The sequence below is a fragment of the Mchenga conophoros genome, linkage group LG23 (genome assembly GCF_057382185.1).
Source record: "Mchenga conophoros isolate Kocher_MC1m ecotype Shallow Benthic linkage group LG23, M_conophoros_male_GT1.1, whole genome shotgun sequence".
In the NCBI taxonomy this organism is placed as follows: domain Eukaryota; kingdom Metazoa; phylum Chordata; class Actinopteri; order Cichliformes; family Cichlidae; genus Mchenga; species Mchenga conophoros.
The window spans coordinates 28470907-28490366 of NC_140547.1; the positions used below are offsets into that span (position 1 = coordinate 28470907).

At 39.9% G+C, this 19460-nt stretch overlaps 1 protein-coding gene across 1 annotated transcript; it reads left to right on the forward strand.

Moving 5' to 3' along the window:
• Positions 1-1863: 1863 nt before the first annotated feature.
• Positions 1864-19170, forward strand: LOC146547421 (carboxy-terminal domain RNA polymerase II polypeptide A small phosphatase 1-like). Its single transcript, XM_085263684.1, has 7 exons — positions 1864-2269; positions 13259-13407; positions 13493-13594; positions 14095-14151; positions 14776-14868; positions 15822-16007; positions 16347-19170. Exons 1-7 carry the CDS (start codon positions 2197-2199, stop codon positions 16473-16475), a joined length of 789 nt encoding a protein of 262 aa, XP_085119810.1. The 5' UTR covers positions 1864-2196; the 3' UTR covers positions 16476-19170.
• The last annotated feature ends 290 nt before the right edge of the window (positions 19171-19460 follow it).

The window sequence follows — 19460 nt, forward strand, 5'->3', positions numbered from 1 at the left end:
GGAAGCATGTAAATATAATAATAACCACTTCAGCCAAGAAGAGTGCCTGACGAGCCCAGTTGTACGTAAGCTATTAAGACTCGACTGTACACTGTGTTGGTGTTTTCCTCCGAAACAATAAGTTCCGTTGGAGCAGCCTTTCAACGCCTCTCTCTGTCTCTCGCAAGAAAAGTTGACCCACACAACAAAGTAAAGCTATTGTTCGGCTACGAGCCGACAGGGACCCCGCCGTATTAGTCAGAGGTCCCTTTACTACAGTTCGGAGTCGCGGACCTTCAGTAATAGTAATAAATCACACAGCAATAGTACATTCACGTTGTTGTAAAAAGCATGATAATATATTAAGTAATCCAAAGTATTCAGAATACGTTACTGTCATTGAGTAACGTAACGGAATACGTTACAGAATACATTTTGGGGCATGTATTCTGTAATGGAATACATATTAAAAGTAACCTTCCCAACACTGCCTGCAGGGCACTGGCCCTTAAGGTCTGGATTTGGACACCCCTGCTCATCTAGCAAAGTGACTAATGCCAAAGTCACCCTAGAGTTTCTTGCTGTCAGCCGGCTGTTTAGCATAGTTTAGCATAGCTATTAAGCGCAGTTGCACTACAATCAGTTGATTTCAGTTTGTGTGTGAGAAAAGGAAAATGCTTGAGTGGTCTATAACTTTTTAGGAGTGGAGCTATGAATGTTACTTTTATTTTTATTGCACAAAAGGACAAGAGTCACTATATAAGGTACATATGGTAAGGTAAGAAAATTAACAAGTAATTTATCCTCTTGAGAACCAGCCTATTTGTTTATGTTCTCTGTAATCGACATTTGTTTTTGGTCTCTATGTTTTGACTTATTTAAGCTACTACACTTAGCCCTGATGTACTAAATGGAGGACATCCTGGGCTTACCACTGATATCTCGTGTTTAGGTGGCCTCTATTACCTTCAAAGAGAAAGAATCACAAAATACAGTTCAATGGGAAGATTATTTTCCTTGGTTCTCAGGATGGTATAACATGTTACTTTCAGTAATGACCCAAACACTGTTTATAAGTACAATATTCTTTTATTTTATTTTATTTTATTTTTTTAACCAGACTCAAAATATGACTGACTATTACTTTTAAGTTTATTTCTACTGGTTTAAAAAAAAATTCTCAAAATGGAAATTGGTCAAACATAATAGTTTTATTTTATTATTTTAATTTTGCAAGACCAAACTGTATATATGTGGTCAGACATACTTCTCTTCGCGGAATCAGAGAAAACGGAGACGACACTTGCACGACACTCCCTGTCTATAGGCAGTTTCAAGGGGACCCAAACTGGGCGTTTCTTCTGTTGTTGCTACTTCCAAAAAGTTAAAAAAAAAAAAAAAAAAAAAAAAAAAAAAAAAAGGGAGAAAAAAGGGAGAAAAAATTTTGCTCTTGATTGTGCAAGTTTTTTTTTTTTTTTTTTTAACAAACAGCAGTCATTACATGACGAAGGTACAACCACACAGCATACACGCAAATCTGCCAGCGGCTAGTGCGGCATTTAAGGTGTTACAAAGTATCTGAAGACACTTTGGTAAAAGTTTGAGTCAAATCTGCAGGGTTTAATTATTTAATGTGGGTTTTGTTTTTGATCTTTTAATGTTATAGCCGAATAATAAAGTGCTTTGTAGGCGACATGTTTAAGGTCGGTAGCCGTGCAAAGGGAGCAGGGGCACTATCTAATAATAGTGTTTGTCTAAAGTAAGTCCGTAGTAGCTAGCAGCTAGCTTAGCTAACTCCTGAGTAACTTTGTTTCGGGCCACTCTAAGGGACCGTCGTCAAAGGGGCAGAGGCCGGCAGGGGGAGCGCTGCACAGAGCCGTGCCCTTACTGCGCCACTTTAAGTGAAATGGGAAGCCTTGAAACCTCCATGTTTGTATCTTGAAATTGCAAGCGGAGTTGAGCACCATATTGAATCAAAGTTGCCAACTCCTAGACAAACCTCTTAAAACTTCCACACGTCAAACTTGAGCGCGTATCCGAGCGGACACACGGATCCGAAGAGTAATGGGCGCACTGTAGGTGACTTGTTGCGATGTTTCCCGGGGCGTTTCAGCGTTGTTTTCGCTCACGTTAAGTTGGGTTAATGCAGCACCGAGTCGGCGGACTATCTCTAACTTTAAAGTGTGAAGTTGGCACTCTGGACCAGACCTGGATGTGATGGACAATCCGTCCTCTGTAATCACCCAAGTGAGCCGGGATGAAGAGGGAAATAAAGCCGCGGGAGAGAGGGGTAAGTTGCTTATTTATTTATATTATATATATATTAATTTTTTTTAAATACCCCTGTGCAGTCATGTCAGGGGAAAAAAGGAAAAGAAAAGTTTTGCAACTCCTGAACTCCGAGCCTAAGCAGTAAGCTGCTTATGAGCAGCAGCACAGATAAAGCCAGTGTTAGGAAAGTGGACAGAAAACAAGTCAGAGCAAGAAGACCGCGCTGTTGTGTGTACATTATGGCTGCGGCCCTTTGGCCTCTGATGAAAAGTAAAGGAAATGACGTACAGCTGGTTGAGACATCTGTAATAGTAGTCAGATTAAAAGCCTTTCCAGGTCCACCTTAAATCCCGGTTTCCTTGGAGTGATATCATGTCAGATAAATAACTTTTCCTTTTTTTGTTTTGGCAACACCACAAGTGGCCGCTTTCTGCAGCTTTACCAGTTCGGTGTTCACTCACATGAAAGAGTGCCTCTGCCACCGTACGCGCACACAGACAGGTCACCGCTGTAAACTCAAGCTTAGTAAATAATCAGGTGACCTGTCAGTCATCAGCCAAACAATGCTGAGTGGAAGCTAAGACTTTATTCAAACAAGATGCGGACAGACAGACGTACATAGAGGCAGTAGTGCCTATTTTGGTTTTAAAAGTGGAAGATCACATCTTGTAGTCTGGTGTGTTACACAACCTTTTCCCTCCATACATGGTGTTTACTCGATGTGAAGCGCAGCTGCTATATGAGACAGCGTGTTTGCTCGAATCTACCTAAAGAGATTCCCACAAAACATCTATAGTTTGCAAAGCCACATCAAATCATACTGAAACTTTTAGTTTCTCTTTCATTGTAAGATCAGGTTTATGCAGTCTTTGCAGTTGTGTTTTCTGGTTCTCGCTGAATTAAGGGACATCATTTCACTGATTTTAGCACAGCAGCGACTGAAAATATGGGCTGAGTGATTGTAAAGATCCTCCATCAGCCTTCTGTCTTGCAGTAAGTCAGCCTTCTCAACTTTGTGGAGTCAGGTCTGCCCCAGATGTTAATCAGTATGCTGACAGAGTAAATGGAGTTCAGTAAGACTCATATATGGAAGCATCTTTTTAAAACATTACATGCTAACCAGCGCATTGGGTATTTATGGCCAAAAAATAGGCTACTATTACTATAACCAGCACAATGTGAGAGCCCCATGTTATTGTTGTTCCTACTTCATAATAGGAACTTTGGTCCAGGATCAACATTGCAGCTGACTAGTGACATTCTCCAAGCAGTTCAGTTAGCATTAACCAGGATGTTGGCTAATGTTCTTTAAACCACGGGTGTCAAACAGGCCGCAGCCCAGAATTGCCCCAACAAAGACTCCAGTCTGACCCACTGGACAGGTTTAGAAAATTTTAGACATAAATTTTAGACTCAGCTTACTACTGATAAAGACATTCACACCACATCAATATCAAATAATGGAAAACTCCTGTTTTGTCATTTTATTTATTTATTTATTTATTTTCAAAAGCAAAATAAAATCTATTGTGGAAATTTCATATTTTTTAACACTGAGATGAAATTTTGAAATGACACCTCCCCCCCCCTCATATTAAAATATATATGCAGTTAGAGCTGGGCGATAGAACGATAACGATATGTATCGCGATATAACTTTTACTCGATAGAGAAATTAAGCTATCGCGATAGACCTCGCCGCTCTTGTCCTCAAAAAAAAAAAAAAAAAAAGGTCAGCCAATCCAAATTAAGTAGCGCAGAGCCGAACCAATCACAGCTGCAGCGTCACGTCGCGTGACTTGTTACTACAGCACAAGTGCCAAGCCGCACGTGTGTTTGTTTGGGAAGCAGCCAGCGGGTAATGGAGCCAGCGCGTAATGGAGGAAATGAGTGTGCCGACTAGAAAAATCAACCGAGCGTGACCGAAGAGAAAACAGATGATGGTTCCAATGCCGGAGAGATTGTCAAACGGAAGAGCCATAGAAGTTCCGTAGTGTGAAGGTATTTCGGCTATTTCAAGTCTGACAAAAAACAGAGTAGCGTGCACTGTAAATTGTGCCGAAAGCAAGTCTGGAAATACAATAAACTGGTGCATGCGTCACACTGCGCGCCACGTTATTGTTTCGGTGAAATGAATTTCTACAATACTGTTAATTCTACTCTCTGCAGTGTTTAAATGCTTACATATACACACAGTTACTGTCCCTCCACACTTACGACTCGGTTCTGCTTCTATGCCCCAGCTTTGTTTACTTTTTCCCACCGAGGCTTCTAGACTTCTGATTGGCCAACATTTAGGCACGGTTAGGAATCTAGCGCCACCTGCTGCTTTGGCATGTTCATAGCAGCGTTTTCCTTCATTTCTGCCTTTATGTGTGGACGGGATTATTTTTTAAAACGAAAACGGAAAATCTCCGTTTTCAAAAATACCCGTGTACGTGTGGACGTAGCCTCAGTCTCTGACTGGAAGCGCTAATTCGTCATTCGGCTTTTGTCAGACTAAAGTAACTGTTAAAACTGTTTGAAAAGCTCAGCTATACAACAAGGAGAGATTGAGAATTTCCTTTTAGTTCTCAGTTTATTTGATATTGACAAAAGTTAGTCAGTTTTGTCTGTTCTTCTGTAAAACAAACTAAGATTTATTTTTAGAATTAATATTTTGTTTCTAAGTGGAATTGACAATTTAGTAGTCTGTTTCGTTTGTCCTATTTTGAAACTTAAACGCTTTAGCGGCTGCCTTTTGTGTAGTTTGCAATATTTGCCTTTATTTATCTGAAAAAGTCTCATGTTCCTTAAGTACATCTACCCTGTTGAACTTATTATGGGAAATAAATATTTAAATAAAAACAAGCTGCTGATTATTTCACATTTTACTTGTGAGCAACGGCACATTTAAATCTTACAAATATAGTTATTTGGCTTATATCGTGATAGATATCGTTATCGCCTGAAATGAAAAAAACATATCGTGATATGAAAAAATCTCATATCGCCCAGCTCTATATGCAGTTAAACGTTATGCTAACAGAAAAGATTTTACTGGTCTGACCCACGTAAGATCTAAGTATTTTGTACATGGGAACGTCAAACTCATTTTACTTCATGGTATATTTTAAACTGTCAACAGCAAAGTGGGGACTTTGACAGTTAAACCTATGCACTAAATCCAAACAAGGTCTGACATTGGGGGGCCAGAAATGAAACCGGATAAACGTACAATTAGAATTGGTGCTTTAAAAAAACCAAAAAAGGGAACTATAGCACACATGATTAAAATTCAATAGGTGATGATAGAAGTACAATTAAAGACTGCAGCTGGTGATGGTAGTCGTTGTTGTGCTAGTTCTCCTGTTGCGGCCTGTAGGCGTAGAGGCCCTCCAGCTCACCCTTAACCTGCAAACAGAAGAGCTGCCTTCACCAGTTGTAGTTCAGGATGGTGGAACTGGGTCTGAAGTTTTTGACTGATCACATGTAACACTGTCCTCTCAGGCATCTAAAATAAAGAGCTAGCTGCTAAGGTGTGGCAGTGGCCCACCTGAGTATGGTAGAGAAATGGACTTCTGAGAGTGTTTGGAGAAACTAGTGTCACCATCTGAGTGACATACATGAAGTAGAAGAGAAATAATAGGTGCAGTTTCTACTCCACCAGTTCAATAATGACCTCTAATTATGACAGTATTGCTTCTATGAATAGTTCTCAGAAGGCACACTCGCGCGCCCCCCCTTCTTTCATCTGTCCTCTGGCTTTAATATTGTGTTTTAATTTGAAGTTTACATTGTTTAGTCTGCCTTTGTGAACCCACAGAGCCGTTTTAATTTGTCTCTCTTTTTATTGGAGACTTTCATAGTCGCATCAAAGTGTGGCAGCTGTTTCAAAGGCTTTTGCACTTTCTTCTGCATTGAGACGAATCCCTGTAAATAGCTTGTTATCACTCAAGGCTAATTTGAGATGTATTGTCAGTTCAGTTAATTCCATTATCAAGCACACGGGTCAAGCCCTTGTGCCTTATCAAAACTGTAATGTTAAAGATATTTGGAGGGAGTAAGCCAATCAGGAAAGCCTGGTTACTTACTCCTCAATGTACGTTGTCTGACTAAAGTCCGTTTTTAGCTAAACGGTCAATAACAGGGGTGGAAGTGTCTGCAGGAAATCTTTGAACGCCAAGCTTAAAATAGACTCAGATAAAGATCAGATAAGGTGGAGCATCTTATCGTGAGTCTGTGGACTGAGGATTAATTCACTGAAAGTCATGTCATGATGGGAGCTATTTTATTTTTGGTAAGGTGTGGCATACAGTGTAACGTGTTCAGTGGTCTAATTCACAGTGCTAAGTGTAATCTTACATTTTTCACAGTCTGATAAGCTGGAACTCAGTTTTGTTTTAGTTTTACTTACCTTAGCAGTGTGACGGTAAACGGATGAGCCATGATTACCTGATGTTTGGAGATGATAGGCTGGTAAAGCAATAATTAGAGTAAATTTTGCTTTTTGCGTTCCTCATAACTTGTTTGTTTATTAGATTGTTTTCTGCATTATTAAAGTGTTTATATTAGAAGTAGCTCTGAATGTGTTTAGCCCCGAGCTAATGTTTAATGCTGTTTTTTGCAATGCTGTACTCAGATGGTTCTCTTGTGTTTTGAAGTTGCGTTGTTAACACTGTGCTGAAAACCACAACTTAAACACTCTTTAAAATGTTTAAAATGAAACTTCTGACAGTGTCGGTTGTTCAGTTAGAAGCGAGGTAATTAAACTTGTCTTAATCGTGGATCAACCCAATATCACACAGTTATGTTGTAATGGTAAAAGAGTCCGACTGGATACTAATACTTTACAATTTGAAACTCTGATATCGACCAACATTTTTGTTCTTTCTTTGCGCATAAGGAACATAGACAGATTTCCCTAATATTTATGTGTAACTATAAGCCCTTATTAAGATGCAACAGTGCATTTTAAAATGCACTTGGTTTATTGTCACAACAATGCTCAAATTGCTCATTTACGCTCTGCTTGTCATTTGTGGCATTCGGAACGCGTGTGCTCCCAACAGGGAAGATGCAGAGCGGGCTCCGGTAGACGACTATGCAGCATCAACAATCATAACATGGCGATGGCGTCCCGTCTCTTCACTTTTTAAAATTCTCCTTTAGCTGTTATAAATGCGGATGCAACATATTGGCAAATAGTAAATATCAGCCTGGCTGATATATTAGTTGGTCTCTAAATGGCATATGATAAAATACTGATAAATATTAAAAAGTAAAAATGTAAATATCCAGTACAGACATGGTGAACAATTTACGAAGTGCCCACTGGATAAAGTTGTAGATAATTGTGTATTGAAGTACCATGAGGGAGGCATGTGATCCCAAAATTCATTCACACCCGAAGGATACACCAAGCAAGAAGTTATCCTACGCAACAAGAACAAAGAGTCCCTCAGCAGATGCTATATCCCCTACTGAGCTCTTATTGCTGGATTACTAAGTTAGAAGAATGATATGAAGAGAGGGAAAATACTTGCTACCAAGTGTGTTGAAAAATAATAATAAAGCTATTATATGTGTTAACTTTTAGTGCTTAAAGCTGTTGTCCTTACTGCAGCTGAATGCCTGCAGTATGTTCAGCTCCACACTGTAAATTGTCTCCTTTATAATGGGCTCATCTTCATAATGCTTTTATCAATTAAAACATCCAGGTGTTTGGTTTACAAATACTGAAGTGAGTCAAGACTCCAGGAAGCAAATAAGGACTTGATGCTAGGAATTACGAGGACCTGAGGGAGTGAATGAAGGAATGAGGGGAGGAGTGATGAGTTTTCATTAAAGAATACCAGTGACAATAATAATTCAGATGAAATCAGCTCAGTGTACATAGACACTGGTATCAGCTTACCCAAGCTATGCTACAAACACGATGGCAAGCACCTTCCTCCACTGATACCCGTCTGTTTCCTCTTCCTGTTTTGGCCTGAGCACAGCAGAGGCCAACGGAGGGTCAGACGGGGTTTGAATCCACAAATTGAGTTGGAGGGTATTGCAGAGGAGTAATAAAAGAGGCGTGAGAGATGGACAACAGAGGTTTGTGTGTTGGTAACACAGTCACGTCTGGACAGAGAGAGAAAGGGAGTATGGTGCATAAAGGGACAGAAACCAAGCCTAATGTGAGACAGAAGAGTGAGGAGCAGAGCTAATCAGAGGTTTACAAGACCGGGAGAAACCCGCACTGGGAGCCTGGGCTTGACGAGCATTCATGAGAGCAGAAATAATTTCAGTAACTCGAATAAAGTTTTGTGGTTGGCGAGCAAATTTATTTTTTATTTATTTATTTTTATTTATTTATTTATTCCCCCCCCCGTTGGAATGATGTTAAACTTGGTGTGCAGATCTTTTGGCACAAAGACTGATCCCAAGCACTGTTGTGGGTTTATGATATATGTTTTGCATATCAACGACCGGCTCACTAATTGGCTTCAGAAACTGCAGCTAAACCACTCTCCATAAATATAATGCCTCCAATAAAATAAATCGAACACCCCAGGAAACATTATTTCACATTTATTCACCCAGTCTGTTAGCAGGTAATGAAAGTAAAGCAAATGAATGGAAAAAGAAGTGAAATGGATTATTATTATTATTATTATTATTATTATTATTATTATTGGTATTTGGGCATATGGGTGTTATTGAAAATATGAGGTCAGGTTGTAGTATGTGTTTGTTTTTTGTGCCACACCCCGAGAAGCTGAATATGCGACATATACTGTAGAACTTTATACAGTTGTATTGAATAAATAGCATGGGTAACATAAGTCATGTTACAGAAGACTGTCTGAAGACTATCATTTCTTTGGTAAAAAGTTCTGCTGCACAAATGTATAGGAAAATTTAAAATAAATAAATATCCTGAAATAAAAGAACACAACCACAGCTGACACATCAACTTAGTTATGGCCCATCTACGCTCCAAGGGAGGGACAAAGGCATACGAAGAGCAGTGAGTCTTCTGTGTCAGATGTGCGACTTCACCACAAATCCCATGTGGTAGTAAAGTATGACACAGCTGTTCAGCTGTCTCACAACACTTCGTGTGAAGCTGGTAAAGTGCTGTGTAAGACTATGAGCTGCATGCTCTGATCTCAGATAATGAGGTCAGAGCATAAACCTTGTAATCACAGGAAGTTCGTTGTCACAAACTCCGCCCACCTCCTTTTTTAAACCTTTTGTATGTTAGTTGCAGCCAATCAGAAGATGGTTTCCTTAAATTGGTAAGACCCTTTAGTATTTAGTAATTATCTGCTTTTCAAAGTGTTGTTGTTGTTTTTTTTATATAATTTTTTAAATTACTTTTCAACTAAATGATCACAGCAGTGCTTTAGCTAGAAATTATTTTCATAATTGCAATTACCACAATTAGTGTTCAAAGTTTCTCATGAGTCTTTCACACATGCTATTTGGAAGGCTAAAACAAACTGCTTTACATGTGTTAGATGTTTGATATTTAAATGTTAAAAATTAAAAATGTCATTTAAAAACCATAAGAAATCATTTTCAGTATGATCAGAGGGGCACCTCAATGTCAACCACATATTTAATTTGTGGGATATTTATAATTAGAGCTATTTTGTAACTTTGTAATATGTTTGTTACTGTTCTTTCTGTCTTGGAGCAACTGTGACCACATTTACTCTGGGATTAATGAGGATTGTGATTTACTTATAATTTATTTGAAGCCGGTGTTGGTACCTGTAAATGAAATCTAAACAGCCGCACAGCAAACCCATTACAGGAATGAGTTTTGAATACCTGTTGAGCTTCCAGGTACAAAGTGTTCGTTTGCTACACGATGATTGACAATAAGGCTGCCAGCTTTGGTTAATAATCAGTTTCTTGGGAACATCTGGAGGGTTTGTTTTGTGAACAGAAAAACTCAAACACTGCTTAAAGTCCTGCTTTTGTGCTTATTTTGCAAAGTAGTAGTTAAAGTGATTTTTATGTAGCTTCCATTTGGGTTTAGAATTTATAAAAATGCTTGTCGCTTGATGTAAGTGATTAATGAACCTGAAGTTCAGGTCTTTCATTGCCTGAGTGGTTAGTTTGCATTTTATACATACCAAGCAAACGAAAAGTTTTGAATTGCGTCATTTTGGTATTGAGTAAATATTGTTTACAGATTGCCTGCGGTGGTTGTTTGTATTATTAATTAATTTGTTCTGGTTGCCGCACATCACTCAATAATTAACCTGATGTGCTTAAAAAAACTTGTCTCTTTGGCACCATCGCTTCACGTGGTGTTAAAGTGGTGAATTTTCATTGGTGGGGCTCGAGTCGTGTTTTTCTGCTGACATCAGAGAAGCAGTTACGCAAGAGGTCCGGTCAGGCACGTGTCTCCAGGACGGCCTGTGCACATGACAGTATGAGGAAAGTTGCTGGATGTCCTTTGTACTGTTTTTATACAATCACTGACTAGATGGGGGTCATGAGTTAGGAAGTGCTGTATGCAAGTAGAGTATTTCAGGTATTTCAACACAGGAAGTGTGTCAAATTAAATTTACATTAAAAAAAAAAAAAATTTGGTCATTTACGAGGCAAAATTTTTGGGGTAGCTACGAGTTGAAATGAACAAACACAGCTATTTTAGTAAAAAAATGATATGGGACTGATCATTTACCAGCTTAGATGGTGTGGTAAAGTTTTCAGTGTGTGTGTGATTATGGAAAACTGTGGTCTTGGAGATACTTAAGCCATTTCCGCACACGCACTGCGGCCCTGAAGTTTTCCAGACATTACCCAATGGACGTGTATGCAAGTACACATGTCTGACACAGTTGGATATTAAACCTTCTTTAACCTTCCAGACCGCTGGTGCAAAAATCATGTGATGTCAGATTGTGTTGATTTGCACCAATGTGAGAATAAAGCAGGTAATGGCAGGCTGAGGAAATTTATAACCAGTCCTGGGCTTCATGCATGCTTGATTGAGACAGCACCCTCGACTAACTGTAGTGTGAACACGTCTGATGCAAATCATCTCCCGCTGTGTGCTAAATTTGGGAAAGGGCATTTTCATACGTGAAAACTGCGACACTTTTCCATGAAAGATCGCTGTGTACTTTGGCAAGGCTTTGCATATTTGTGGGTACATTTTGTCAACAGTAGTAATAGTGAAAGATGGTCTTGAGAACTTCACGAGTGTTTAGTGTAATTAAAGGTTTGAAGGCAGTTGTGGTCAGAGTAATTACCAAATTATTACATGAGTATTACACTAACCATTGAGGTTGCAGCTGTTGCGATCAGAGTGTGAGATGGCTCTTTCTGCAGTCCTGTTTTTCAAAAATCATACTGGTCAAGAGGTAAAAATGAAATAATTATATATTTTACTTGTTTTTGTTTTGGCATTCACATTTTTACTATGTCATGGAAGAAACATAAAATGCTATATAGTTGATCTTTATATTTATGTATGGTAAAAATGTGCAAATCTCTTTAAATTGTGAGGATTTATGCATCAGGCCATAATAAAAATAATCTGGTACTTGGCGTGTCTTTAAAATGAGGTAAACACAACAACTGTTACACTGTCACTATTTTAGTTACAAAATGATGCCAAAATGCTGAATCAGCATGTTTTAAAAACTAAGAACAGCCCTACTGCTTCCATAGGAAGATAACTAGCAGCCAGGTGCTGCTAATCAATGCACTTTAATAACTGATCATTAGTAGACGTGAGCATCTCTACAAAAAGACATTGCTGGTCTGGAGCATTCAGGTGTGTTAACTAAATACCAAGTAGGAAAGACAACATGACTGATCTTAGAGAAGCAGAGGTGCTCCCTATCAATGTGAGAAGGGTTATAAGTTTGAAGCCTATTATTCTACAGTGAGAAAGATTATTTACAAGTGGAAAAACATTCCAGATCCCTGCCAATCTTCACAGGAGTGAACAACCCAGAAAATTCACCCGGTTTGTCAGATGTTGCAACACAAAGAGATATTGCAAAAAAACCCAAGAGCTACATCTCAGACTCATTAGACCTCAATTAGCATGTTAAAGTTCATGGCTTGTTTGAAAGCGCTGCAGGAGAGCGCTTATTCTGTTTTAGGAGACTGTGGCAGCACGTGTTAGGGTTTGCAAAGTTGTAACTGAGCAAACCACAAGACTTCTAGAACAGTGTTTTGGACAGACTAGACCAAAATCTTTTGCTGTAATGCACAGCATCATGTTTGGAGAAAACCAAACGCAGCATATCTGCACAAACACTCCAACTGAAGCACGGTGGTGGACGTGTGATGATTTGTGCTTGCTTTGCAGCCACAGGACCTGAACACATCAGTCATTGGTGAACAGAGGAGTTCACGGTCGATTCAAAGTATTCTAGAGACAGATGTGACACATCTGTCTGACAGCTAAAACTTTGGCCAACAGCCATGCAAAAGGACAATGATCCAATCACATCAGAAAATCTGCAACAGAATGGCTGACTCAACCTGATGTAAGGCCTCACCACAGCAGGATTTCAGAGAGCCATGCATAAATAAATGCCCACAAATTTCAATGAATAGAAGCAACATTGTAAAGAAGAGTAGGCCAACATTCCTACATGACCACGCAAGACACAGCTGAAGTCATACAGAAACCCATTAGTGCTGAAAGTGGTTCTACAAACTACTGAATCATGGGGTGTGCTTGGGGTTTTTTTTTCTTCTTTTTTTTCTTTTAAAACACACTGCTTCTGCATTTTGGCTTAGGTTTTACCATGTAGTAAGGACTAAGTAGTTTTATGTCTTAGTGTATTACTTTGTTCGATTGTTTGATCAGACTTGAAGACTTTAAGTAAATGTCTGTTTTGTGCCCATGTGTTCAAAGCATACCGATAATGATGATAAAGATATTTCCATGCACCTCTTAATATTAAGAGCTTTTCCTAAAAGCCAAGCTGTTAAAGATCCTGTATGTTGTAATTACTGCAAGCTCGACAATTTCTTGATCTATCATCTTCTTCTGCAGGTTCCTCTCCCTCTCTGTCTTCCAAGAAACCCAGGAGTGGAGGCCTCTTCTCCAGCCTTTTCTGCTGCCTGTGCCGGGACCAGCCTGAGCCGCCACCAGTCAACAACAACGCCCCTCTCTTGGTAGAAGAGAATGGAACAGTGTCCAAGGTGTGTTTTCTCTGTTGCCCTGGCTCAATTTTTATTTGTGTACTTTTGCAGTCAGCTCATTATTTTGTGGTTTCTCTTTTTGAAGATCCAGGCGAAACCACTGCTGCCTCCAGTGAAGTCAAAAGACTCCGGAAAGATCTGTGTGGTTATAGATCTGGATGAGACCTTAGTTCACAGCTCTTTTAAGGTAAGGCGGGGGAATGATAACACGCTGTAGACTGAGTTATACAAGCAATTATGTTCAACTTCAACATTTGCAAGCGTGTTCTTTAATTTCCTGCTGCAGGAACTAAAGGATGTGTGTGTTCAGAGAGGCTTTACAGCACTTAGCTGTCCCCTGCGATCACATTACATCATTATTTAGTTAGGTTTAGAACACAACAGTCCAAGATCTGCACTTTTCCCTCCATCTGGTTGCTGTTGGCTCTGGCAGTGACATTTTTGTCGTGGCTGGCAAATGCCAAACTCAAACACAGTCACTCCTGCATCTGCGCACACACTGACTGTCTCAACCTGTCTGTCTAGAAACAACACTAAGTCAGTTCATGTTTTAGCATGTAAAAGGCAAAGTCCAGTGTCTGTATGTGTTTGTTTGTTTTGTTTTTTAAGTCTTTATTTTGGTTTAATAAGTATCTCCCCCCCCTTTTTATTTTTTATTTTTTTAATTTTATTTTATTTTTTGGTTAGCCTGTGAACAACGCAGATTTCATCATTCCTGTGGAAATCGACGGAACAATACACCAGGTAATGCTAGCATCATCAGAAATATTCATATTGTCATGCACTGTGCTCATGCCTCATTGTCATTTTGTCATTTCGGTTGTGTGACAGCACTTCTCTTGAGCGCATTTTGCTGAGTATAGAAGGTGATGTCAGCGTTTAAGGGATTTGAGGACGGCTGCTTGGAGTCCGATGACACACGATGGGTCTGGGCCTGATTCAAGTAATCCAGGATAGGTTTGTTCAGACAAGCACAGCCTATTCCGGATGACTTGGTTCAGGAACGCTGCCCTGAGCTGCCAACACAGCAGCAAGGAGGAAAAAAAAAAAAGATGGAGGAAGAGCTTTAAGGAGCCCAGTGCTTGTCTTTTTGTGAGCTACAACTGCATCTTTCTCATTTAGCTTCAGTTTGGCTTGAATGTCTGCTACTAACTCCTTGGAAGTAAATAAGATGTTCTGCAAAAATGTAACATCTGTCCATTAGAAGAAGTCTCCAGTCATGAGCTGCATGTTGAGTTTCTCCCCCTTTTTTTAAAATAACATTCACTTGAAACGTCCTCGGGCAGTTGGAATTTGTAGAAACATGTTACATTTTGAGTGTATGGCGGGTGTGCATGATGCTGATTTAAGGATTCCTGCATCTTCCAGGTGTATGTCCTGAAGCGGCCCCATGTTGACGAGTTTCTGAAGAGGATGGGGGAGCTGTTCGAATGTGTCCTCTTCACTGCCAGTTTAGCTAAGGTGAGAAACCACCTCATCGCAGCCAGCTGTGCTGATTATTAATGTATGGTTGGCTGATTCCCTGCAGTTGACAGCAATAAACTCGGAGGGAGCAGGGAAAAGCTGGATGTATTCAGGGAAGTTGTCTGTGAACAGTTTAATATTTTGGATCCTTTAAAATAGACTTGGGGCGTTATGAGAGAAATGAGAAGAGGTCATTTGAGCTGCTTCCTTATCTCCCGAGGGATAACACAGCAGGGGGAACCGCGTGTTTGATTTGGCACAGATTTCATACCGGATGCTCTTCCCGATGTAGCCTTCCCATTTTTCAGTGCTCTGAGACTTGCACTAGGCGCACACTACCTTGTGAACCCCCCCCCCCCCCCCCCCCCCCCCCCCGAGGCTGGGTTTGTCTCGCTGGTCTCAACCAGGGTCTTCATGTGTGAGACCCGTTAGTAAAAAAAACCTTATTCTGATTGCGTTGGTTGCTAGCAGATTGCTGCAGTTGTCCATAGTTTGCATGGAAGACGGCAACTTGGCTGCAAACACTCTTGTTAATCATCAAGGTAGTATAACTTGGAGGTGCAACCCAAACTGAAAAGATTTGCCTTCAAAGTAAAACCTGATAAGCCAAAACTTGTAATTTCAAGGTCTCTGTTTATAGTTGCTATACAAACTATGGGCGACTGGCAATCTGCTCATAACCCAAGCAATTATAAGGTTTTCAGTGCAGGACTCTGATTGGCAGTTGCTGTTATTGATTTCACAGCAACCATTTTATTTTTATTGTTTCCCCTAGTGGCCACTGGTTATCAGGCAGTCTCATACCAGTCTCTAGGTCTGTGTGAATGTGTTAACCACGACACTGTGATGGTGGCAGTAAAAACTAATACTATAAACTGATACTAAAAACGGAAATCTCAGCTGTATCTACATAAAGATTTTGCTTTAAATTGAGCGTCCTTCTCCATCAGTATGCAGACCCAGTCTCCGATCTCCTGGACAAGTGGGGTGCTTTCCGCTGCCGCCTTTTCCGGGAGTCTTGCGTCTTTCATCGAGGGAATTATGTCAAGGATCTGAGTCGCCTGGGTCGTGACCTCAACAAAGTGATTATTGTGGATAACTCCCCTGCCTCCTACATCTTCCATCCTGACAATGCAGTAAGTCTTCTGGACAGCACTTAGGATCGTTCACCTGCTTAAGCAAGTTGCTTAAGCAAGTTCATAGTATTACCCTCAAGGTTGTGGTTGGTTTTTTTTTTTTTTTTTGGGGGGGGGGTACAATTTCCCAATTTTGTAACTGTATTAAAACAAGTATTGCACTTTTATTGAAAGATGTAGTTTGGGGGACACTAAGCCCAATTTCAGTGTCCCACTCTTACTTGATTTATTGTTTAAATAAAAAAAGGCATCAAAGTAAATAAGATGAATAAGAAATTAGATTTCTAACTATATTTGTTGAATCTCCACAACGATATTGATGCTTATGTTTTTGTTCAGGTGCCTGTGGCCTCTTGGTTCGATGACATGTCCGACACAGAGCTGCTGGACCTCATCCCGTTCTTTGAGAGGCTGAGCAAAGTCGATAACGTCTACACAGTCCTCAAGCAACAAGGGACCTCAAGCTAACTTCGTTTGACTTTTTCATCTCAGCTCTGAACAAACCGGCGTACAAAAAAGCAAAAAAAAAAATTTAAATTCCCCCAGAAACGCCGCACCAGCCAGGCTCCAGCTATCACTGCCCACCAGAACACAGACTGCTTCACAGCCGCCAGAGCCATCAAAGCAACCGTCCCACACACCAAACCAAGATCACCATGGGAGAGCCTTTGGTGACATTTTGACGGCATCGACACTGCCACCTCCTGGTCAGACAGCAAACTGTCTGCAAGTTGCCTTCCAAGAACCAGCTGATGTGAGTGAATGGACGAGAGGATGAATGAATGTTTAATGGCCTTTCTGCAGCCCCACTGGACTTTCAGTAGAGTAAACAAAGAAGAGGTCTGTAGCCACGATTCCTCTGGACCTGGGTACTGGACTTAGACTTCTCATGGATGTGATTTGGCAGCCTGATTGCACAAGACTTGCAGGAAGTTTCAGAAAGGTTTACGCTTCTTGATCTGTTGGATTGTTGAAAGGGCAGGTCGGAGGTATACGTACTGTAGATGTCTTTTAAGCATTTTGGTCAAGCGTTATGTTCTTCACAGCCTAATTTTATCACACTATCTGTCTCCAGTCAAAGGCATGTGATCCTCAGTTGTCATATTTTTAGAGCTTTTAGAGTGACGTGGTCAGGTTTTTAATAGTCATGAGTTATCAGTGTTATGAATGAATCTGATTTTTAAAAGGTTTCTTTTTTAAACTCAGCTGGCATTGCAAGCTCAGACACTATTACAAGTTGTTAAATGAATGAATAAAGTGATCGGACCACTTTAAAAGTAATCTAATCCCTTTTACCGCAGATTAAATTTATATGCTAAGCCCATCTTAAAAGATGAACACGTGGGCACGATTTTAAGTATTTTTACTGTCTGTGCAGCAGGTAAAGGAAATCAGTCAGATTCAGAGCACTGACTCGGGTCGTGACTGCATTATTTTATCAGAAACCTCACACTAATCTTTAAGTATCCATCTGCACTCGAAAGTGACAGAGCAGCTGTTAATGGATCTGGTAGATGTTAGCCTCTTGTTTTAAAGCCACACACAAACCTGAATTTGTCTTCTGTGTATTTACAGACTGTAATTGGATGGTTAAAAGAAAGTTTTGTGATGTTAAAAAGAAAAGACACCGGTGGATTTGTCATGATCTTCAAAGTACTTTTTCCTTTTTAAATTGTCTTTTAAGCGGTACACAGAGGCTGGAAACTATTTCTAAATTTATGTCATGAAATAGGTTTTGAGGAGGGGGGGGCTGCCGCGAGTATCCCAGTATATGGGAGGGCACATCTTTGAAAACAAAGTGTTTAATATAGCGCAGGTTTTAAAGGAGCTATCCACCCCAAAACGACTTAAACACTACAATAAACTGCTGTTAGTGATGCCTCATACTGGCTGTTTCCTTATGTTTTAAACCTGGCAGAGATCTGATACTGTGCAGGTTTTTGTGATGTTTTTGGAAGCATTGAAAAGCCTGTGCAGCTACAGCAGATCTAAAGCTAAGTCTTTAAATGTCTGTTTTATTTTATTTTTTCCCCTTTTTTCTTTTACACAAAACTGCAGAATTTTTTGTATTTCTGCCTGCAGATAAAAACCTAGCAGGGTGCCACAGCTTGATGCTAGTCCGCTCATCAAAGTTACTAAGTGCATGCTGGGAATTGTAGGACTCACTGATTTTTGCAGTTTATCAGCAGTAACAAAGAGTGGAAAGTGTGAGATTATTTTGGGGTGGAGTCTTCCTTTTTTCTTGTGCACGTCTGTGTTGTGTATCTGTGTTGTGTATCTGTATTGTATTCTGCCCGCTCAGTTTTAAGGAGCAACGCAGTTTCTAACGGGCCTTGCAGATTGGTGCGATCGCCCTAGTTTGCGTTGACAATGTGTTGACACTGATGAATGAATGTGGTGGATTTGACTTGGCAGCCTCGATGGCAGGCTTGTGACGTGACTTCGCCTAGATGAGGAAGGGGTGATTAAATCTACCACCTTAAGAGCTATTATTACTCTTTAAAAAATGTTTAACAAATTATTGTCAATCAAGATTAGCCTGTTTCATTTCTAAATAATTAACTGATTTTTACTGCTGCCTTCTATTATTTTTTATTTTTTTCCCCAAGAGTCATCTTCTTAAAGAATATTTACAGTAGGTTTTCCAAAACGGGAAGACATTGCTCTTGCTGTTTTCTTACAGGACCTGGTCGGTTGCCTCGCGTACAAGGAGGGAGAGAGGATTCAGAAACACCAGCAAATAACTAAAGAGATAGTATCTTACCATTGGAGGCACATAACAGGTTTAAAACAGTGTTTTCATGAAAGCCATCATCAAATTACTGATGCCGCGTGTGTTTTGGAATTCATTGGCAAAGACGAGTATTTATAGGAACGCTGAGTCATCTTGTTAATGGATTACATGTAAAACAGGTTGTGTCACTATGGGGGCCCATTCACTGATACTGTACTTCTTACACATTCAGTAGATATGTATATGTTGTTTTTGCACAGTAATAAAGCAAACGAATTTCATTAATATATGGAATATTCATGTTACTGTACTCATGATTCAATAGCTGTAACTTTTTCTTTTTTATTTTTTGTGACCTTTGTTTTATCATACCAAATTCTGTATGGACTGTATGTAATAATGCCCCCCATAAATGCTTAAGGAAACATGGTCTAAGGTGCTGTTCTGTTTTTTGGGGAAAAAAAGCAACACAAGCGGTACATTTTCAAGCCTGAGGAGGTGGGTTTGTTACATTTAGTCAGACAAACAAAAAAAAAAAGCCAGATGTTAAGAGAGGGGGGAGGGGGCAACAAAGACCTGACACCGGACCTGAGGGATGCATCTGAACCTTCAGCTGATCATCTACTGTTCCCTGAAGCCTCATCAGAAATCTCAGTGGAAAGGTGGCTGTCAAGCTTTTTTTCTTTTTTTTAAAGAAAAAAAAAAAAGGAAGGAAAACT